We start from the raw sequence: 23,655 nt of genomic DNA, 5'->3' as shown, positions 1-23,655 counted from the left end.
GGCTAACCTGGGAGTGGTGTTGAGGCAAGTTTATTGAGGCTTGGTTCTAATTAGTAAGCGGAAAAATCCATTCAAAGTCTGTTTTGTTTTCTGTATARTCCCTTTTCCTTAGGCGTGTGGGAGTGGGGAGCAAAATCCCTGTCCACAGATAAAGACTAAATTGTGTATGCTAGCTTTATATCAAATTTGACACCATTTTGTTGAAAATTAAGGACATCCTCTATTTACATACACCCAAATAGGATGTATTTAGTGTATTCTTAAGTTTTTCTGTTTTGTTACATAAGGAATAATATTATATATTTATTTGTCATTTCAAGATTTATTTGTACTTGTATTTTGTGTAATGTTATGTTTACAAAGAAATTTGAATTTTATTAGAAATGAAGTGATTTTGATTAAAAGGAAGCCACAAATGCAGCAGATGTAAAATGAGAGTGGGAAGGAGAGCTTTTCTTCACAACTTTGGCATTTCAAGCTTGCATATGAAAGAAAATTCTTGATATTTATACCGAGATGATTAAGCTGTTTGTTTCTAGTTCCCAGGTTCAGACCTTATCCTTGTGTACCTGCCTTTCATTTGTAGATTTTAAGAGAAACACTTCCCTACCTTTTTCAAGTTCAAACTAATTTTCAGCTAAAATTGTTCAGCTAGTTGCTGAAAATTACCTCTCTACACCTGCAAAGAAATAACTACTGTCAAAACCTGCTCCTGCATTCTTTGAGCAGACTAGCTTCAAATACGTAACCACCTGAATTTTCCTAAGACTGTTAACAAATGCTCGTTGTTTAATATTTTCTGTTTAAATTATATCTTTAGGCTTTGCTTCATTTCTAGTTGCAAATACAGTAAGGGTTTTGAAAAGCACAACCTCATTGCTGTTTTCTTSTGCATAGCATTTACTAGCAGGATGCTCCCTTGAATAAATAGATAATTTAGAGGTTACCGCTGTTTTTAGTATCAGGTGGGAGGAGAATAAGAGGGAGAAAGGCTCTATGAGTTTTCCTTAAGGAATTCCTTCCCCTCTCCCCTAAAATACCCTTTTTGGTTTCACTAAGCCATGTTTGGTGTTCTGCYTCCCAGGTTAGTCACTACCTGACAATACACAGAAATAATTTTATTTGCTCTTAGTTAATTATGGCTACCCATCTCAAGTAACATTTATAAATGTGACGTTGCTGAATATTAACTATGTCTTTTTCTACAACAGATGAATTCAAAGGACATTCTTTACTACAAGCAGCCAGGGAGGCAGACCTAGCCAAAGTGAAAAAGACGCTCGCTTTGGAGATCATTAATTTTAAGCAGCCACAGTCACATGAAACTGCACTGGTGAGATTATACAGTCAATCCATTACTTCTGTGATARATGTGCTGGTAGCACTAGTTGAGAGGTTTTATTTCTACAATATGAAAGAGCATTCATCATCTGAGATTGAGAATTTGCCATCAAGCACTTGATATTTTAAATATAAATCACCGGTATGGAGATAACACTATATAATTTTATTGCCCCCCCCCTTTCTTTTTTTCTGGAGAGTTTCAGAAATCCTTAGGCCACTGCTCACCTGTACATAATTCACTTCTTTTCTCTGCCTCTTTTTCTGTTGGTCCGTGGTTGTGTATTTGCTGGGGACAAATTCCATCCAGGTGACCTGGTACTTCCTTACTATTTTACGTGGGCAAATGCAGATGCCAGATTTCCTTCGTAGGGTACCTGAGACAGTGGTGACGGAGGAGGCTAGGTGCATTTCAGTGTCTTGGATTGGAATAATACTGCTGATCAGCTGTGGAGGCAGAGGTGCTTGTGACTTACTTGTCCTACCCCTATTTCATTGTTTGAAGAAGCAGTGAAGGCAGAAAACACAGCCAATATCACAGGTGAAGTGAATTCATAGAAATTTAATGGGACTGATGGTATTATTAAAACCTCTGTAGTTCTCGTACTTTAMTAAAATATTGTCTTCACAATGATCAGTCTCAGCCACAGGCACACAAATGCATACTTTGTGTTAAAAACACCACAGCTGTGCTCAGAACAGTGTTACCTACCAAAAGCATCTGTATCTGTTCTCTCCCTGACAGACTTGGCTTCCTAGACTAAACTTAGGAGCAAGGTGGAGAGGAGATATTTAGAGGCTGGACATGAAGACAGTAGGATTCAATCGAGTCAAGTAGACTTGATATGATGTTATTTTTCCCTTCGTGACTGTATCGGCTGTTCCTACGCGACCTCTCTTTAGCTCTGTAACGATGAGTTCTTAGTCCTGTGCTGTTCTTTGCTCTTCACGGTCTGCTCGCTCTGCGGAGGTGGCGAGGCAAAAGGGGTTCTTTTAGCTTGGTCGGTATCTTTGGTCCTCTATTCAACGAGCGTGTGGCTGTGATTTCTCAGCTTCCGCCTGCCGTACTTGAGATTTCCCAGTGGTCTCTCCTGTCCAAGCGGCAGGACAGGTTTAGCTTCTCGGATCAGACAAGGTGATGTGCAGTCAGTGCGATGTAACTGAAGTATCCCTGCCCTTAGCACGCTCTCTTTTACCACGAGGCAGYGGAGTCAGTGCTGCCTTAACCCACATAGGCAAAAGCAAGCAGCCGGTTTATGTTTCAGTGTTGCTCTGAGGTTTGGCCAACAAAAGAAAATGTAAGAACAGAATTAAATATAAATTAAATATACTGTCCCAAAGGAAGCCTGTGGGGTCAATTTGTCTTGTGTCCAGCTGCATGCCATGAAATGAGTGACAGTGTTGTTCCCCATCTGTCTTTTCCACAAAGGACGGTACAGGCTGCTGCTGTGGCTGCGCTTGCCAAATGATGCGTAAAGGGATGTGAACTCATAAGAAACCTATTTAATTTCACATCTGATTTTTTTTTTTAACAAATGCACAAAGACTGTAGAGTGTAGCTCCCATCTTTAGCAAGAGCCGTGTACCAATGCTTCTTCACAGAATCACAGYATCTTGGGATCTGTCTCATTGTAAAGGCTCTTGTTTTGATACTGGAAAGTTTGGGGACTCTGTAGAAAGTTATTTCACGCCCTTTGCCTTTATGTCCTTTGTGTTTTACGTGCTTTTTTTCATCCCTATATCTTGTTAATGCAGCTGGGAACATCCCACTTCTTCCATAAGTGATGAAGCTTTAAAATGAAAATTGGTTTTGTGAGCAGAATAATTTAGCAGTGGTTATTAGCTTATATTTTGTTCAGCGTGTTGTGTATTCAGGCAGAAATGTGATGCAACTCTGCACAATTCTGTTTGAAACTTTTGTMGACTGAAGTTCAGCAGAATATGTAAAGATGAAGTTGTGGACTTCAGAGCTCTTTGTCATCTGTGCAGTTACAGTGGCAATATTTATTTATTCTATATTTACTTTTTTTGCAGCACTGTGCCGTGGCTGCTGTGCATCCCAAACGGAAGCAAGTTACAGAACTATTGCTCAGGAAAGGAGCAAATGTTAATGAGAAAAACAAAGAGTAGGTTCCTGAAATTTTGCAGTTTTTACAAGGACGCTGWCATATTAGGAGTGCAAAACTAATATCTTCCATCTTTCCTCTAGCTTCATGACACCTTTGCATGTTGCCGCTGAAAAAGCTCATAATGATGTCATGGAAGTGCTGCATAAACATGGAGCAAAGGTAAATATACYGAAATATATTTTCTGTAAGGCAGGAGGCAAGAGGGAGGGTTATATTGATTAAATATAACGTTAGTTTTCATGAAAGCTCTTGCTTTTTCTTTTGCGTGCCTTGCATGTCCTGTGTTAACCTTAAAGTATGTTTATCTTAAATCAGTATGGGGTATTCAGGTATCCCATTTAAAAATTAGGTCTCCTYTCCATGTAACTGAATGCAGGCTTAGGAATCTAGCCTACTCATTTTTAATGAATTATGCTACTCATTTTTAATAAAGATGGTCGTTTTGGTGCCTCTTATTGACTTCTCTTGAGAGCTTGAAATACCCAGCCTCTGAGTTTGCTGACACTGACTTTAAGCGTTAGACTCTTTAAACTCTTTCTTTCTTGGTCAGTTTGATTTGTCATCCCGTTTAGCCATTGATGGATGCTGACCTAAACACACTTAAGTGATTTCTGAGCCTTGGTGAAGCTTGCTTATGAACAGGTGGTTCGGCAAGTTATCAGTGAAGAAAAGTGTAACCTTTATTTAGGTTGTCTTCCAAACATCTTTCAGAAGTATTTTGGATTGTTAGCAACAAACTTGGCCTTCACGATAATGATAAATTAGGCTACTTAGTTTTCTCAAAAACTCCTATTAACAGGTGCTTTCTTTCTACTTTACAAAATGTAACAACTTCCTAGTTTTTGMTTTTAAGGAAGATTAATTTTCTATGTTTGAGTCTTCATTTTCATTCCGATAGCTAGAAATGAAGAAATACACCTGTAATAACAATCTAGAGAGTAACTCTGGAAGTATCAGGAGGAGAGCGCAATGTAATCGTATATCCGGTTATTTCAAGTCTTTATTTTGAAACACTGAATTGTAATTTATAGGCCTGTATGAGAGCTAATTTCCAGATCTCAGTACCTGATTCACTTCCATAGCAATTTAATGGAATCATAAAATAACCTAATGACAAAGCTATGACAGAATTTATCACATTTGAGAATCCTGATGTAGCAGTATCTCACCAAGATTTTCCCAGGGAGAGAAGAGAGGTAGAGAAGACCATTTGTATTCCTTCAAATCGTTAATTATCATTTTCCCAAAATGACTCTGAATAACATACAGAATCACAGAGTGGTTGAGGCTTGAATGTTGGAAGGGACCTTTGGAGATCATCTCGTCCAAGCCCCCTGCTCAAGCAGAGTCACCTAGAGCACATTGCCCAGAATAGTGTCCAGACAGCTTTTGAACGTCTCCAAGGAAGGAAACTCCACAACCTCTCTGGGTAATCTGTTCCAGTGCTCTGTTACCCTCGCGGTAAAGAACCWTTTCCTCATGTTCAGATGGAACTTCCTGTGTTTCAGGTTGTTCCTGTTGCCTCTCGTCCTGTCTCTGGGCACCACTGAAAAGAGTCTGGCCCCGTCTTCTTTACATCCTCCCTTCAGATACTTATACACATTGATAAGATCTGCCCCCTCAGTCATCTCTTCTCCAGGCTAAACGGGCCCAGCTCTCACAGCCTTCCCTCATAGGAGAGATGGTCTAGTCCCTTCATCATCTTAGTAGCTCTTCGCTGGACTCTCTCCAGTAGCATCATGTCGCTCTTGTACTGGGGAGCCTAGAACTGGACACAGCACTCTCAGTGTGGCTTCACCAGGGCTGAGTAGATGGGGAGGATCACCTCCATCAACTTGCTGGCAATGTTCTTCCTAATACAGTCAAGATACCGTTGATCTTCTTGGTCATATTGCTACCTCATGGTCAGCTTGTCCACCAGAACCCCCAGGTCCTTCTCTGCAGAGCTGCTTTCCAGCAGGTCAGCACCCAGCCTGTACTGGTGCACGGGGTTATTCCTCCCTAGGCGCAGGACCCTGCACTTACCTTAGTTGGTCTTCATGAGGTTCCTCCCTGCCCATCTCTCCAGCCTGTTGAGGTCCCTCTGAACAGCAGTAGAGCCCTCTGGCGTATCAGCCAGTGCTCCCAGTTTTGTATCATCATCAGACTTGCTGAGGAGGCACTCTGTCCCCTCATCCAGGTCACTGATGCGTAAGTTGAACAATACAGGATCCAGTACGGAACCCGGGGGGGCACAGCTAGCTACGGGCCTCCAACTAGACTTTGCACCACTGATCGCAACCCTACCTGTGCGTTAGAAAAGATAAGATTTCATTTGCCCRTAAAAATAGATATCTCTGGATCCAGTATTGCACATGAACTGGATATTGATGGTTCTCAGGTAAGCATTGAACTGGACCTGCTGGAGTTTTGAATGTGTTCAAACCCAACAGCTATTTGCTGAGAAGTATAAGGAGCTTTTGTATGTTGCGTGTGTCTGGAAAACCTGCTACTATACTGTAAGGTATCTCAATTAGTGCTCCSTTGAAAATCTGTCTCTATGTAACCGGGTTAGGAGCAAACTGAAAAACAAGTATTACCGGAGTGGGATTAAAACATCAGCCTTCCTAGAATGGCTGGATTTTGTTGTTTTGTGTCAGGAGGGCATTCTGACACTAGCCTGTTAGTTCTTTTTTCTCCTCAAGCAGAGGTTTCCAGTTGTGATCCATGAATCATTTGTGGACTCTGTGACCATAGTGAGCAGCCCATAGTTATCTAAAGAATCGTGCTGAGTGGGTGTTTGCCATAGTTTTTCAGTTGTAAGTACTCAGATAGAGATACATGATGGTACTTAAAGCTCGTTCTTCATTCCTGTTCTGATATATGCTTCCTTTGTTATTCTGGGAAATCCRTTCATATTTTTCATATTTGTGATCCAGCAAAGCACTTAAGCACTTGGCAGGAGACCACACATTGTTAAAATTAAGGATTTTATTTCCATGCTGCAGTGGATTGGGTCCTTCCTCATCTGTGTCCAAAATTCCTTAGCTGTAAAATGATAGATAATGCAATTGTGGACTTTCACGATATGTAGATGATTAAGGCTTAGGAAGTGCTTTGAAGTTCCCAGATGGGATATACTCTAGAGTATTAATTAGTTAACTTGGCATATTTAATCACATGAAAATGTTTGTGTTGTTTGTATATATTCATCTGGCCTCTTGTTTGTGCTTTGACTGTAGGTATTCTGTTAGTTCATCGGCACCCTTGATATTGCCATTTCTTTGCTTCTCACTGTTGGAACGTTGCCTCTTCAGTCCCCGAAGTGTCGTTCGGGTTCTTGATTGTCCCCTTGCTGTGTTTCTGTGAGCTGCTTCTTCCTACTTACTCTTTTTGTGCCCTGTCAGGGCTTTACATACTCTACAGAGGCATTTCAGTTACTTTAAAAGGTGTATTCAGATGTGTTTACCCTTTGATCCTGTCCAGTCGTATTTGTGACAAGAGAGGATMTCACAAGCTAGTAAATCTAGTCCCCTGCAGTAGCTGCTTCTCAGTAAATATTTATTTACTCCTGGACCAACACTCTCCTGCAGTTTAAATATGTCCTTACCATTTTGATGCTTCACAGACATTTCCTTTGCTAATGCATTCATAGTCAGCAGACTGATTCTCCTTAACCTTTGTTTTGATAGGCTAAAAAAAAACCAAAAAAAAACCACCCCAAACTCTAGGTTTTCCCACGTAAGGAACCTCTCCGTTTCCTAATCATCCTCATATTCCTTCTCTTTGCTAGCGCAAGAATGAATCTTGGAGCTCAGGAAGCAAGAACCGAATGCATTCCCCCTGCTGCCTTATATAATGACACTGTGCTTCCATGTCTCTACGAGAAATGCTGGGGCTGATGCGTACTGGGATTGCCTTTGCCGTTTTAATAGACGTGACACAGTGGCACTCAAACCATGCCTGTAGTTTTGTAGTACACAGCGACTCGCTGAGCTCTGTGGATTGGAAATCGTTTGGGATTGTTTTAGCAATGGAGAGAAAATTCTGTTTTTGTGAGGAGTTGCTATTTATCAGACAACACAAGTGAGATAATATCTGTGAAGTATGTATGTTTAAGAATAGTAAAGATATGCTTGCGATGAATGAGAGATGGGGCTTGGTCTTGGAACTGAATTTAGTTCTCCTTAATTTTATTTCCATTTGAACTTGCTGTTTGAAATTTGCCAGACTGAGAAAAAGTGAAGAAGTGCTTGAATAACATGTGCTTGATCTAGGTTTATTTTACAGGAATACTTTTAAGAACATTAGTATTGCCAAGAGTTAGCTTATAAATCACCTATTTTGGTATGTCTTGCTGGACCTTACTGGGGACATGGACTGTTTCTAATTTGCACTGTAAATGCATTTTTGGTGCACATTGCTTGCACATCAGTATGGTGCGTCCAAGCCATGTGCATCCCATGGTCAGTGAAGGTCCTTTTAGTAACCCACTAGTTGAGTTTGCGGGAATTGCAAGTGTTTTTTTTACCATTTTGTTGTGTTGCTAGAAAGTTAGATATCTCTTATAACTAGCCCCTTGTTTGAATTTACAGATACACAGGATATTTAGGATCTTCTGGAAGACATTCAGCTTTCTAGTAGTGTAGAAGAAGGAGATTAACGTTTTTCCTGAATTGGAATGACAGAAAGGAAGAGCTGCAAACGTTCATTAGCATCTTGGTCAAGATTACGTTGTGGATGCTATTCGGTTAATTATGTTATGTTATATTAGGATACTGTAGAAACTGTTCTTCTGCAAGAAAAGAAATGTGCCTCTCCAAAGTCATGTTTGCCTGACAGATAGTGTCCCTGTTCGTTTTGCTGTGCTGGAAGGATATAGCTTTCAGGACTTATGCATAATACAGTTATTTCTGGGCATTGGAGTTGYATGTCACCAACCTGTCATGATCATGGCTCTGAAAATAGTCAGCATCTATCTAGACTTCCATAGCAAAGGCTGGGATGCTCTTGGGTGAGAGTTGCGGTACATTTGCTTCTCACTTTTCAGATAAAGGTATGATTTTTCTCAGGAAAGGATAAGCATTGAAAAATTAAGTTTCWGAGATGCATCAGTTTTTACACTATGAAGAACCATGTTCATTAGCGATTGCACGATTCAATTTTTTTCACTACTTAGACATCCAGACTTAGTGATGTTAATCTTTGGCTTTAATGCAAAGAGGAAGCTGTGGATTATCTGACTGGAATATTTAGGAACTTTCAGTGTAAAACTAGACCATTTTTTTTTCCGACTTAGCTTGAAATTGCCACTGACCCCCTTTCACTCCTTTCCCATTTATTATCAGTGATGCGCAAAGACACAAAACAGATTGTAAGTTGTCGTCAGAAATAAATGCCGCAGGACAGCAGCTAGGGCACTTCTGCCGCAAGGAGGGCTCCTGTGGGACTGTTGGCAAAGCACTTTTCACGTGTCACTTTGAGGGTTGGTTTTTTTTTTTTTTTTTTTTTTTAGGAGAAGCCTTTCTAGGAGATCATGCGGGCGCTGGGAAACTGTTGGATTGTCTGTTGCTGTAGTGTCAAGGGGGTAGGAGGGTATTTTCGGCGTTTGACGTCGGCAGAAAGCTGATACGCTCACGACGCTTTGCCGAAAAGCTCCCCGAACAAGACCTAGCTGTTGAGCCTGCCGCAAGTGCCTGGCAATACATGGGAATATTGCTGCAGCTCTGTACGCTGCTCGGAGCAGGCAGCCCTACAGGGAGGAAAAAATCTCTTCGGTGGCTGATGATATACGACCATTTTGATTCTCTCCTGCATACATCTGTGATGGGGAAAAGGAAAGGGATAAAAGGAAATAATAGGAGGAATCCTCCTGCCCYGAGAGTGGATTGCTGGCAAGGGTAATTGCTTGGAGGTGGAAGGCGACCTGTGTGTGGCATGTGGTACGGTGGATCCGATGACTTTGCCAGTGTTCTTTCCAAGTGAATATTAACATTTTTTCCAGGTGCCCGGTCAGCATTGAGTTGGGCGGTGCAGCTCTGCTGCTGTCCATCAGCGATTTCTGTTTAACGTAGGAATTTAGCAATGCGAAAAACCTTAATTATGATTCTCGTTCTTGGGCTAAGGGAGTGCAATCACCTACCTCCAGTATCCTCAAGCATCGTTTAATTCTGCCTTTACCATCGCTAGCCCTGCATAACCTCAAGCTTCTGCTGTTCTGTGCCCTTATCGGTAGGGAAAGGTATCCGGTGTCCTGAAACAGACCATCATCATACGAATAAAATGGTGGACGTGGGAAATCCAGCCTCTAGTTAATATTTACGATAAGAGTAAGCCCTTATTTAAAACACTGAGAAACTTTTAGGGAAATCCCATTAGATTGACATGATCTGATGAGCACAAGTAGAAGGATGCAGAATTGCCTTTCCTGTGCATCTATCCGCAGGAGAGGTTTGTGATCTGAGAAATTCCTGCTCTACCGGCACGTTGGACTGTTCTGGGACATAGAACAATTCCYGACAATATCTAATTGTGCTCTGCTTGGCTTAATGTGGCAGTTCTTTCTTCTTACCTGTGTCTTGATATTGCTGCGAAGCAGGTATCTTTCTACCCTATCTGATAAGAGGTATTTTCTGCCTATTTGTTCCCATAATTCATCTTCGTTTAGTTTCAGAATATGCATCTTAACTAAAATGCTTTTTAATTAGCTTTYGTGGAAGTGCAGTAAGATTTTCAGGCTGCAATTTATGTGGGAAATTGTTTTTCTGCAGCGGCAGAGTCTATCATACATGCAGTTCACAGCCTACCATCCACGGACTTGGACCGAGATAACAGACTGAATAATTTTTAGAGAGTACAGAGCAAATCTCRTATTTCATAGTGATAAAAAAACTGTTAGGTATCTGCATTTAAATTTGCCAGGAATAGCTGGTAGCTGTATTGTATCGCCTTGAAAAGTTATTTTTCTGTTTTCTTTTTTATTTTTAAAGCTCTTTATTATTCCCTTCCTTTCTGTGATATGAAACCATGGAGATGCTTCTAGTTTTTTAGGTTTTTCTATTAAATCTTTGCAGGCAGATAGGTTTCTATGTTACTCCTTCAAAGGAATACCTTTTTTTGATCTTACTCTGTTTTGCTGGTTTATGCAGTCTTTAGTTAGGTAGAACTATATCCAGTTACACTTAGCTGCCTTTAAAAGTACAAAAAAGGAGGAGGAAAATGGGCTGTTTGCCACTAGTCTTTCTTCTTTCTTTCTTTCTTTTTTTCTTTTTTCTCCTTCATCAAGTTCTTCATCTGACACCTTCATTTTGCTTTAATTCCTGCTGGTGAGTAATGGTAATTTCTCTTCAGAGRATGACAGATGGTAATTTCCACAAAGCTGAAAGATCTTTAGATGGTTTGGTTAACTATTTACCTCTCCCTCATCTTCTGTGAGAGTTTTGCTTTTCTTACACAAGGTTCATCTTCATCAAATTTGTACAAATATTGAACACCGTTTTAAAGTACAATTTTGGTGACCTTGTGTTGTTAGCCACACAGACAAATAACCTGCTTTTTTAAAAGACCAGAAAACACATGCTCTAAATTATCTATACGTTGGACTGTCTGCATATATTGGCATTTGGTTTTGCTTAGTGGAACTCAGAGGGATTGGAGATAATTTTTTTTTTTTTCCAGATGAATGCACTGGACACCCTTGGTCAAACAGCATTGCACAGGGCTGCTTTAGCAGGTCACTTGCAAACCTGCCGGCTGCTGCTGAATTATGGCTCAGATCCTTCCATCATCTCTTTGCAAGGCTTCACAGCGGCACAGATGGGGAACGAAGCAGTGCAGCAGATTCTGAGTGGTGGGTACAAATAAGGACCTGGGCACTTGAACATTAGTTTCTCCCTTCCTTTCACAGCTGTGGATCTTAATTTGTTTGCAGCGCGAGAGTCTTGCTGTGGTTTTCTCATCTCTCCCTTCAGCCACCCTGTGCACACATCTACTTTTTGTTCTATCCATTGCTTTTTATTTTTAAAAAAATTACTCACTTCAGTGATTTTTATATAAATCAGGAAGAAAATAAGCATCTTCTGGATGTATAGCATGCTGCTCTGTAGGGAAATAGAAGGAAAGCARGTGGATTTATTTTTGTAACAGGTTGCAGAGAGACCAGAGTARTGTTGAACATGGAAGGAACCGTTTTCTCTCATCAGCCACCCTGTAGGTACTCCAGATTTCAGAAGTCACAAGCAGAATGTTTGTGGCGCTTTGCAGAGCGGGAACTATTAGTCCTGTGAGATAAAGATGCTTGCATGAGGTATAAAAACAAGCTCACATCATTTAAATGATTTTTAAACTGCGAGGGCTCTTGGAAGCATAYTTGGTAAAAAATATTGGTGCTGATCAGAGATTGAGAGCACAAGCTGGAAAATATTGATAATTACTAAACCATTTGAGCTTCCACTTCAAATGCTTTGCTTGCCCAGCAGAGAGCGATTTTATAATAAAAGTTCTGTGGATACGGCTTAGCAAACAATGTATTTTGAATCTTGTATTAAAAAAAAAAAAAAAAAGAAGAATAGATTCTGGAAGAGAGCACCACTATTTTTCGTGCAAGCGCTTGAGCATTTGCATCCTTATATTCATGCATTTGTTGAATGTTTGCAAGCAGGGAGAGGAATTGCATCAGTAGCTAGTGTAACAGCAGCATGGAGAAATTTACCTTACAGTGGGATTTGCATGTAGTCCAAGGAAGATGGATATCCAGATTCCTGACGAAGCCAGAGGTAGATAGAAACTTGATTTCCCTCAGTGTTTTGAATAGCTTTGCCTTAAAGCAGACAAAGCAGAAGCGTTTTACAACTCCACGGGGAAGGATCTTTTTAAAGTGTATGCTCTCTTGGGACGTCTGTAGCTGGGTAGTGAGGATAGCATTACCTCTTTAAAGTATGCATGTGTGTATGTGTGTATTGAGAGAGAAGAATGTTAAGAGAGAAATCAAGAAAAAATAAGCATATCCCCTGCTGCTAAAAGGAATAGGAATTTGATTTGTTCTGAAAGAACGTATTTCGAGTAAAAAAATTCATTTTCACTGATCTTTCTATGGAAACTCATTTCAGACATCATACTGTACTGTTTTTCATTGAATTGCCTTTCTCTTACATCCATGAAGCTAGTCAAGGCTGAAAGACCCAAAATCTAAAAAGATGCATAAGTTTAGTGTATGAGTGTGGTGTAGATTATTGACACTATATTATTTTCTGTATATATCAAAGCTATCAAGTGAATGCAGAAATTATATACAAAATAACACTGCCTGTTTCATTTTCAGAAGACTGATTTAAAGAAATACTTTCTTAACACTGGAGTTACTTTGGTATAATAGTAACTATCTGGATCTTGAGCCATGCTCATGTTGGTAGCTTGTAATATTTTTCACATAATACTGGCTTTTTTTTTTCCCTCACCCTTAATAGCAGAGCTGTGAGATGACAACCATGAAAGCAGCTTTCTGATGACATCAGGGCCAGTAGATAGGACTTCTCAAAGCCAATATTGTGATTTTGGTTACATCTGTACAGTATGGCTATGTAATGTAAGGAAGCTCATCACGTGAGCTTGTTATTTTCCAATGCTTATTAGAAAATGCTGCTTGTTTTGCTTCTCTTAAAGCGTAAGTAGCTTTGTTCCGTTGCTCGGTGCAGCCTTTTGTTACTCAAGTTCTAGTGTAACGGGATTCAATTTCTCTTTCCTCTGGTAATTACGTTGGGTTTCTATCATTTTTCCTTCTGTGCCCTGCCTGAAGTCAGGATCTTGCCTATCTTGTGAAGACAGGAGACCAGAGAAGAGAGAAACAAATGCTAAGGAGCAGAGCTCAGGCTGCAGTATAGATCTTAGCCTCATCTCTTCTGCCCCAACATCATGACACCAAGGTGCTGTTGGGGAGAGCAAGGGAAGGCAAAGAATGTGGGAAAGATGGAGTGAACTGAAATCTTAACCCAGCGCTAACTCCTTTCCTTCAGCTGGGAACATTTCTGCRTCTGGTAGTTGAGCTCATAGGAGCTGCCTTTCACCTTCTTCCTCCCTCTCCTCCTCCTCTTTCTGCAGTGGCTGTGGAGGCCACGGGTAGCAGAAGGCTCCAGGCCCTGACTGAGAAGAGAAAACAGGGCTGCAAATAGGAGATACTACCTCAAACTGAAGGGTTAAATTGATGTCCCTCTATAAGCACTGCTAGCTGGGAAAACAAATGTCCCTTTGYACCTGTTTTCCATTCCTGTTACAACTCCTGCAAAGTCAGGAGCTGACTGGATTTTTTAGAGACTGTGTTAGTCTGTAAGAAGCACCTTCTCGAAACAGCCTTGACTGTTTATCATAAAGCTTTTCCTATGCAGTTTCCTCCCTGGAGGGAAGCATATGTTTCCCTTAGTCCCGGTTCTGGGCGTTTAAAGCAGTTTTTTGTTTTAAGCATTTTTGATGGCTCGAATCATATATGCATGTAGAAGTTGCATACCTTTTTAGAATGAATTTAGCTGCTTACAAGACTCTTGCTTTCTTACAGTGTTCTGTTGTTAGAGAGGATTGCGACCCCAAGTTCATCTTGCCCCATTCGTTTGGCGTTAGGCAGGCATTTCAAGCACTRATCTGGCTACATGCTGCCAAGCTTTTATTCCATAAATCCTTGAGCTCCAGTGGAGTGGCTTCTACCATGGAAAGTAGTTTCTATTAAAAGTGAAGTGGTCAGATTACTTTTTCAGCTCACTTTTGAGCAGCGCTGAAGAGCTCTAGGRAGAGCTAATCCGCTGCTGCATTCTAGCCACCTCTTCCTCTTCCCGCTGCATACAGCTGTTTCTAACAAGAAGTGGAACAAAAAGGAATTTTGGAGCCAAAGCCTGTCATTTTACAGTCATTTAAAAATAGCAAAGACGTCTCTCCAAAGGTCTCCTTTTAATTGCCATATATATTTTWAAAAAAAAACTACCTTGGGACAAGAGGCAGATGTCACTGACGCTATCAACTGCAGTGCACATCTATTGCATCATGAAGGTGTCGCAGGTGGGCAGTGTGGACAGTCACAATGTGCCCAGAACAACTGGTGGCCCGAGCCCGTCTGGMGAATCCCATCCCCTTGTCACTGCTTTGTAGTATGGGACAGACCACGAGCGCTGAGCACTAAGACTGTGATTTCAGCAGGCAAAGTCGGCACGTTTAACTCTGGGTACGCACCAGGGCCTTGTGCAAAGTTTGCCGAAATCAGTGAGAAGGCGCTTTTGAATTTCAGCAAACTTTAAATCTGCCCCAAGGAGCACATAAATTTCTTGCAGTTTTTTACCATATGTGGAATAAAAGCAAAGCACTGATATTCTGTTGGGCAGAGTGATGTTGGCACAGGAGCCCAAGTCTTTCAGGCTTACATTGAAAGTAAGGTTCCTTATTCAGCCGTTTAGGCAGTGTGATACTTGCACATCACAACTCAGGCAGCATTACTGTAAATGCTTCCCCCCCCCAGTTTGGAAATATATTGAATACAAATTAATATAACTAAATAATCCTAAAGAAAAATAAAACAACTCATCTTTCTTCCTTATGTAGAAAGTACACCTGTGCGCACATCTGATGTGGATTACCGGTTGTTAGAAGCATCCAAAGCTGGAGACTTGGAAACTGTGAAGGTAGGTTTGGGCAGCTCGTGTTCATTTTCCACTTTGTATTGCTGTGCAACACCATTTCTGCTACAGGCGTCATGGAAGTAATACCCAATGGCTGGAAAAACGTTAGAAAAGGGGAAGGCCAGGGTCTTCGTTCTGTCTAGAAAGTGTGTGTTGAGAGGACCTGCTGAGGTGCCCCTCTGAGTTGGTGGATGTTCATTCTCCCAGCCAGGTCTTTGACAGATTCAGATGCAGTGTTTCAGATCCGGCCATAATTCTTTGAAGAAGACTCTGTGAGCCTGAGAGTCACAATTTAGTAGAAAGAGTCCTCAGGTCTGTCAGAAGGCAAGCAAATGAAAGCCCAGCAGGTAACAGGCTTCACATTTTAGATTATCTTTATTCTGAAGCTGAAAGGTCAAGCCATGGAGTCCCAGGATCACAGATACGATTGATCTTATTTTCCATATTTGATCTGTGGGCAAAATAGCTTGCAGATGCACCATCTTGCACAAATTCTCACCTTGAACCTCAACCTCGTATACATTAACATTCAAGCAGCAATAGTTTTGTGCTTCGGAAAATTTATACAGTCTCCTTCACTGCCTATTCAGTATTTCTAGATTTTTGAAGACAGCAGTTAAACTGTAAATGGTGGTTTGTCCGGAGAGCCTTAAATGGGCTTGAACCTGGTGCTTGATGTTTTAGAGGCTCAACCTTCTAAATATATTAGACATCTTCATACTGCTTCCATCATTTAAATCTTGTTTGTTATAGAAGAATTTCCCAGCCATAAATTTAGAGAAGCTATGTTTTTAAACTTCACCTGTCTGGAAAGAAGTATCCTGAAAACTAAATTCTAAAAATTGGTGCGTAATTTTAATAGAACTATAAAACTAGAACTATAAAATCTGACCTAGAGATCAAATTTTGTGTAGGGAAGGAGCAGTTTTGGAGTTTGGCATTTTTTTTAGTTCTGTACTAGATTTCATTTCTTCTTTTGTCTTCCCAGCAACTTTGCAGCCCTCAGAATGTGAACTGTAGAGATTTGGAAGGCCGTCACTCGACGCCACTGCACTTTGCCGCAGGCTATAACCGCGTGTCAGTGGTGGAGTATCTGTTGCACCACGGGGCCGATGTGCACGCCAAAGATAAAGGGTAAATTTTCATTCCATGATACGCTCCATAGTTTTCTATTAGTGTGATATTTCTGCCCGCTCTATTTGTTTTGCTTTGGATTTCAGTAACCGTCCTATTTTTTTCTCTTGCATTCTGTATTGTTCCTGACATTCGCTGTAGGGAGACTTAATGCACCATTAAGTAATGTTTAGTTTTCTGGCAGAGCCATTATCAAGTACATATCTGGCACGGTAATTCATGCCGCTTTTCTTCCCCATTCTGTCCATTGCAAAGACTTCGTTGTGCCTAAGAGCAGCCTTTCAGATATTTCAGGTGATCTAAAATTAGTTTCAATGACAAGAGGTAAAATACCAGGATTCTCTCTGATCTTTTTTCTAATCCTCTTTGCTAGCTTTTATTAATTTAGTTAGTTACTCAGTTAATTATGATAACAAAGCATTTACAGATTTTTGCATTATTTGCAAAGAGATCGTGTAGAGTAGTGTGATTGTGTTTGATCTTTCACTCCGATATATTGCTGCAGGGTAGAGCACTGGAAAGCATTTCTGATTCTGAAATTCCAGGCTCTCGCCAACAAAAATGTTTGTGCATCTTCCCATGATACCGGGTGTGCAGTGCTTACTGACAACCACACTTCAGACCCATTGTAAATTTTCAAAGTTTACAGTCAAATATCCGAAGTCAGAACATCAGTAACTCTTGCACTTTATGGCTGTTGTTAACAACATTAAAGTCAGCCTTGTAGCAGCAGTAAGATTTGGTGCCTGTGCAGCATTTAGTGGCCTTCTGGATGGGAACTGAAGGAGGGAAATGGTGTTCATTTCGTAGATACGTCGATAGCAAGGAAATAAAGCCGTGAAAATTGGAAAAGCCGAAAGAGATGGATAATGTCTAGTGGAAATGGGTGATTTATCTCTTGGAGCTTTGTATGATTGCATTTTGGATTTTATTTTCTACAGCTGTTAATTTATTCTCTCTGATTAGTGGCTTAGTACCCCTGCACAACGCCTGTTCTTACGGACACTACGAGGTGGCTGAGCTGTTAGTGAGGCACGGCGCTTCTGTCAACGTAGCAGACCTCTGGAAATTCACTCCTCTGCATGAAGCAGCAGCAAAAGGAAAATATGAAATCTGCAAGCTGCTTTTAAAAGTACGTGAGCTGGAATTCTCCAGTATATCTTTTAAGTGCATTTATGTTCTGTATTGCTTGAGATCAGAATCAAAGTTAATTTTATTCAGAGAGTCTTTGTTGTATCTTTTGAATTTATTTTCAACTTAGAATTGTCAGGCAGTTTCTTATGTAAGGTAAGTTCACTATATAAAGATTGATCAGTATGGATACTTTTTTCCAGGATGTGTATTACTTTAGTCTGACATGCTCAGTTGATAATATTAGCCAATTAGCAAAAGACTCATACAAACCAGAAGAAGCTGAACTTGTCTACAAGGTATAAAAAAAAAAAAAAAACTCATCCAATTTATCACTTTCTGAAACAGTCATTGCAGTTAAATAAACCTTTGTAAATTCTTACGCGATGGTTTGTTACAGAGCAAATAACTGAAGGTGGCTCCTAGAAAGTGACTGGTGCTTGAGAAATTTAAAACTGCTAAGTTAATGTATAATTTAGCAAGCTGCTGGAGGAAATGTAGGTTAATATAGTGTGGAATAAGTATTCATTATAAACAGCAGGAGAAGTCTGAAAAGGCTTAGGGGTAGTGCCAGTATGTTTTCAGTGAAGAACCTGAGTATGAGAGACTTTTTAATGTAAGGTCATATCCTGCCTTGTGATGGTAAAAGGATGCTAGAATTTTACCAGTATTCTTACCAATTCTGGCTCCCATTTTAGCTCTCCTACTTTGTGTCCCTCTGGGGCACAGCATTTAATCTAGGAATAAATAAGAATATATATAGTCTTAAAATTGTTGGGCTCCTTCCCTCACATTTTGTTTTCGCTTGTTGCTGCAAAGCCCTGCTCTTTCTATCCTTCCGCATATGATAATTTCACTCAATTAGCAAAAAAACATCCAGAGGGATAGCACATCTGTTCGAAACACAGCTGCGGTGGAAACCAGAAGGTACCATTCAGGGATGTCTGTGGAGTAGGCTCAGTGATAGCCCTGATASCTGTATTTAGTGCCACCTGAATACAGAAGTTACCTAAAGCTATAGGAGTTCCCATGGAATTAACTCTCGTAATTTCTCAGGCATAATCTTACTTAATAGCCATCGGAGGGCTCTGGAGTTGTCTGATTATTCTACCAGGAATGTAGTCATTTTTGAGTTCAACTTCAAAAGATCCTTCAAAGTAATGGATGTACCACAGGAAACAGAGAAGTGCCAGAATGTTTCCTTTCAAAATCATGCCTGTGCAAGAGCTAAATATGTCCTTAGGTTGGCACAATTTTGTAAAGGCTCTGGCTCTGGGTGTGCGCTGTCCAAGGGCTTATGCTCACGCTGCAATGTGCTAAGGACTTCTCCTGTTGTGTGTCTTAGGCCAGCTGGCACTGCTGTTCAGTTCTGCTGAGCCATGGACGTCGAGCTTTGCTCCTCCTGACTTGGGTGGGTTTTTTTGTCCCGTTCTGCTTAAGAATGAGACAGAAACATACTGTCTTTTTGGAGAGACTTTCCTTTTATAAGGTCTTTCTTTAAACCGACAGCCCCACCTCATTTGCTCGTACACATTTGAAGGAGTCTCAGAAGACACTACCACTTCACTTAAACATTTGTTCTGGAGAATATCTGTTAACCAAAGGGTCTTCTAGCAGGAAGTGTAGGAATGAGTATTTTTCCCAGTCTAAGAAGAGCCTTTCTTTCTGAGACCAGTCCCTTTAGATAGCAGGGTGGTGGTTAGTGAAACCCAGGGTCTGGCTTCAGTAGCTCAGACTGGCACGGGGAAGAAACGCCAGTGCCAAGCAGGTTGCAGGAGGAGGGAGGACTGCTCAGCAGGTGTTTGCAATGCCTGACTGTTCTCTAAAGTCTGCTGTGGCAGCATGGCACAGCCATATGCAAAGTCCTTGCCTGTGCAGGGCAGTGGCAGCGCTTGCCATCCTCCACACCCCCTGCAACGCCACAGAGTAGCGACGCGCCAATGTACCGCGCTTGCGGTTGTGACAGTAGCGCTCTGCATTGCTCTTTGCAGCACGGAGCCGATCCTACAAAAAAAAATCGAGATGGGAACACTCCTCTAGACTTGGTGAAAGAAGGAGACACGGACATCCAGGACTTGCTGCGGGGAGATGCTGCCTTGCTAGATGCTGCCAAGAAGGGGTGCCTGGCACGAGTGCAGAAGCTGTGCACTCAAGAAAACATCAACTGCAGAGACACCCAGGGAAGAAATTCAACACCGCTTCATCTGGCAGGTCGGTGTCTCACCAGGTCTTGTAACCTTGTATTTTTATCATAGGATTACAGAAGTTAATCACMAAGAAACAGGGCTGGCGTAGTAAAAGTTTCACAGAAAAGCTTCCCTGTCTTGCACAGAGAGTTTGTAACTATGGCAGTTGTATTTCAGGGGGCAATACAATTACTCAGAAAAGAGGAGCTTTTTCAGTCAAAAAATTACTTTAACTTTTCTGCTGAACACTTTTCCTTTGGTCTAGCTCTCCTGATACCTAATTTCTTGTGTCTTTTCTCCAGCTGGCTACAACAATTTGGAAGTAGCTGAATACCTTCTGGAGCATGGTGCCGATGTTAACGCCCAGGACAAAGGAGGATTAATCCCCCTTCACAACGCGGCATCTTATGGGGTAGGTACAGGCACTTGGGCTTGTGAGTGAACAAACTACAGACTCTTCTTAGGAGTCRCATCCAAAGAGGTTTATGTTTCACCTGTGAGCAAAGTTCGGCCTCTGATGGTAGGAAATACGTGCAGCCCCAGTAGCACGGATCTAAGGAAGATGCAGATTCAGGCACTCTGTAGCAGTTACAGTCTGCAGTTTGGAAAGGTGACTGGGACGTAGCCTCCGTGTAAGCGAGCAGATGTATAGTTCTGAACAATTTAAAATTTTGGGTGACTGTTGGAACAGGCAGAACCTCGAGCTGTCACCAGAGGACTTGGAGGAAGGAAGAGGACAGTTCCAGGGGATTGTGTCCAGGTGTTGGCAGGAAAGCGGAGGTCTGTTACTGCTAGTCTCCGGGCAGGGGGAGCTATGGTTAAGCACAAGCATGCTATCAGTCTGTGCTGCAGGGACCATCTGGTTCCAAAACAGACAAAGCTAACTTGTCCAGAAGTGACCCAGTTTGGAGTATGAGCGTCCTGGAGGAGCTGCCTAGTGCAACTGAGCTATTGGCAATGGCTAATCCAAGCCCTTTCCGAAGAGGCAGGTCCTCCTGGGTGATTAACATACAGGAGGAAGCATCTGTGAGTACTCCACCTGTGCAGAGGCCAGGTAGATTGCTTCTATGCAGCTTTTAATTGTGGATGAAGTGAGAAGAAATCTATTGCAAGCAATTCTGCAGAGACAGTGCTTGACAAGCTCCCAGCAGTGCTTTAAGGCCCAGTAAAAGTCTACGTGCATGGAACTAAGTTAATGGTCTCGTAGCAAATATAGCCTGAAAGCAGAAAGCAAATGCCCTGGGAGCAAGATTTTACAGTTGGAAGGTTTTATTGATAATGCCCAAATGCGTGTTATCAGATGGTCTGTCTTTCATGTGTACATGGTTTCACGGCAGTTGTATTAGCAGTACTTGAGCCGTCGAACACAAAAATAGGTTCAGAGGATGCCAGAAATGAATCTCCATTGGATGGCTTAGTTCAAGACTTGGGAAGCAGTCGCTTTGAGCAGCTTCAGAGAAACCAGGGAGGGTTTCAGCAGGTCATGCCAAAAGCTTGGGTGAGTGGTTGGCACCCCAATGGGAAGTGGGGAACCTTTTGAGATTCAAGAAATGGGGAGGAAATGGGCAACCCATTTGAGGGTAGCAGAGCAGACGTTAGGTTGGTTTCTGATCAAATGGCACTGCCATTAGGCTCTTCTTGCTATAGAGGCTCTATAAGAAAGAGTGGCAGTCTGGACGATGTACTGCAGTGGGAACAGCAACCAGTGGTTCTTCTTTTGTTTCATATGACTTCATGTCTTCAATATGAATTGATCATATCTTTAAGACACCACAGCATCTTCTGTATCTTCTCTATAGCATGTGTACTCACATGTTCTCAGATACTGTACAGGAAGTATCATCTCTGTTGTAAGGCACTGCACAGTGTTTAATCCTCACCAGTTGTTATGCTCTGGTTTTGGTTTTGCTTTTGGTTTTTGTCAACAAATTTAACAAGTTAGCAGTTGGAAAAAACAATTACAAAATTGTAAATCCCCCATGAAGAAGGTAAAGGAAGGAATTGGTACAAGAGAGAAAGCTGGTTTCTGAAGCATCTTTGAGGTCTCTCGCGTCTGCCGGTTAAAGGTGTCCGCTAGATTTATTGCGTTAGGAAACGTGAGCTAGCAAAAAGATATGACTATTACTGCCAGCCTTACAAAGTCACACAAAGAGGTTCTGTTTCTAGGAAGCRAAGATGAAATGTGAATCTCCACAGACTATTTGTCCCAACAGAAAGGCCTATAATTGCAGGTAGACAACAGGAAGCTCCAGAACTAGCATTTTTGATGGTCTAAGGATATGCTTTGTTGGTTACTACGTGGCCCTGGCACAAGAAGAGCAAAACCTGGGAGAGATGATGTATTTTAGAAAGGCAGGGCAGAGTGCTTTCATGCCATTGGGCCCTAGCACCAAGCGCGTTGCCTACCAGCACCTACCGTAAGCGTAAATACCTAGGACATTTCTTAGATCCAAAGGCAGACTCTACTGCAAAAATTGTTTCTCTGCTTGAAACGAAAAAGTACCAAAGCACCTGTTTTATGCAAAGGCAAAACATTCCTTGCTGGCACAGGGAAATTGTCAGAGGTTGACTCAAACTAGTCGTCGCTTCTAAAAAACCATCGCACCTATCCAAGTTGATTGTCTTACCRTCAGTTTTTTTAATTAACAACTGCTGTATGCTTTTTCTGTGGTGACCCATGCTTCTTGCTGAGATGTCCTCAGCCCYTSCAGAGCTCTGTGATGGGAGATGGARCAGAAATGGGTACTGGCTTCTGAAATTCTTAGCCGACCGGTTTCACAGATTTGACCTGTTCCTCACAAAAGCAATCACCTTCTGTTCTGCCCCCCAGCACTTCATGCTGCAGGTCCGTCGAAAGGGTTTTATGTCATGTGGTGGAAAAGTCAAGGGAACAGCAGTTGCTTTAAAAGTTTAGAAGAGGGGAAGAATAAGGTCAGCRGTTTTTTCAAACCACATTTCTTCAGAGAGTTAAAGAATGGAAGGAGAAATTAAAGGAGTCTCTAAGCACTCCTAACACCAAAAAGAAAAKGGACRTTTTACCAGTGACACACTGATAAARGTATTCWTGTGTTTTACAGCACGTGGACATTGCGGCATTGTTGATCAAATACAACACGTGTGTAAATGCAACAGATAAATGGGCCTTCACACCATTGCATGAGGCAGCGCAGAAAGGAAGGACACAGCTCTGTGCTCTGCTGTTAGCGCACGGAGCGGATCCGACCATGAAGAATCAAGAGGGTCAGACACCTCTAGACCTGGCAACAGTAAGTTTGTGTTGGAGTGCCATCCTCAGTCTTCTCTGTACTGAGATATATGGAGATGAGCATCTCCAGGGCAACTGATTTCCTTTAGCTATGGGTTTTTTCCAGGCTTTTTCCTTTGGCTTAACATGGCTCTTTTCCTATCTTAACATGGCTTGTGGTTTAAGGTTTTCTTCTACTTAAGGGTTCAGTTTGCTCCCGTAATCAACCTGCTTGGTGACAGAAATAAACCTGTCTGAAATTTCCCCAGTGATTGTCAATCTCTGTACTGTTGGTAATTATTTCTTTAAACCTGGGAATAAAATAAGATGGGACTTTTGGGAAATGGGATCATTTAGGGGATGATTATATTGGTCAACCCCTGCATATTATCACAGTTCTTCTTTGACCAACTCCAAAACAACATCCCAAGGTTTGAAGGTGGTTATCAACCTTTCCTAAAACTGATACCTTAAACCTTTTCATTAGTGGTAGTGGTGGCAGGCAGTTAAAAAGCCTAATAAAGATGCACAAATCTATGTGTCCGTRTAAAGCATTTTTGATGGTTGCTGTGTCCACTTCTGATGGGAGTAGCCATTAAAGGACATGGATTTATTTGGGGAGAGTTCAGAAAATGTTTTTCAGAATAATTTGAGCTCCGGAAAACTTGCCTTGTGATGAGACACGTGAAAACTCTGTGTCATTTGTTCATGGGAAGGTGAAGACATGTCCTAATCATGTTCTGTAAGAACCTACAAAGAAGAAACTCTTCAAAGTGAGGGCACTGCTTAATATAGTCAGCAAAGGCTTTAGGCACTTTGAAATTCAGTCGTTAGGTAAATTCATACTCTTCCTCTAG

The 23,655-nt window shown here is 41.5% G+C and overlaps 1 protein-coding gene across 1 annotated transcript in view; it reads left to right on the top strand.

Annotated features, from left to right (window-relative positions):
- Positions 1 to 23,655, top strand: part of TNKS (tankyrase) — a 121,853-nt gene that overhangs the window by 84,576 nt on the left and 13,622 nt on the right. The window contains exons 9-18 of the mRNA XM_085310818.1: positions 1,212 to 1,333; positions 3,376 to 3,467; positions 3,551 to 3,629; positions 11,127 to 11,298; positions 15,027 to 15,106; positions 16,092 to 16,237; positions 17,204 to 17,369; positions 19,360 to 19,579; positions 19,857 to 19,966; positions 22,632 to 22,820. Of these exons, the coding sequence (XP_085166944.1) occupies positions 1,212 to 1,333; positions 3,376 to 3,467; positions 3,551 to 3,629; positions 11,127 to 11,298; positions 15,027 to 15,106; positions 16,092 to 16,237; positions 17,204 to 17,369; positions 19,360 to 19,579; positions 19,857 to 19,966; positions 22,632 to 22,820 (1,376 nt within the window). The remainder of the gene's footprint in view (positions 1 to 1,211; positions 1,334 to 3,375; positions 3,468 to 3,550; positions 3,630 to 11,126; positions 11,299 to 15,026; positions 15,107 to 16,091; positions 16,238 to 17,203; positions 17,370 to 19,359; positions 19,580 to 19,856; positions 19,967 to 22,631; positions 22,821 to 23,655) is intronic.

This window comes from Rhea americana, unplaced genomic scaffold (assembly GCF_003343005.1).
Source record: "Rhea americana isolate MKP2758 unplaced genomic scaffold, rheAme1 scaffold_326, whole genome shotgun sequence".
Lineage (NCBI taxonomy): Eukaryota > Metazoa > Chordata > Aves > Rheiformes > Rheidae > Rhea > Rhea americana.
This window is presented reverse-complemented; position numbering and strand designations above follow the sequence as displayed.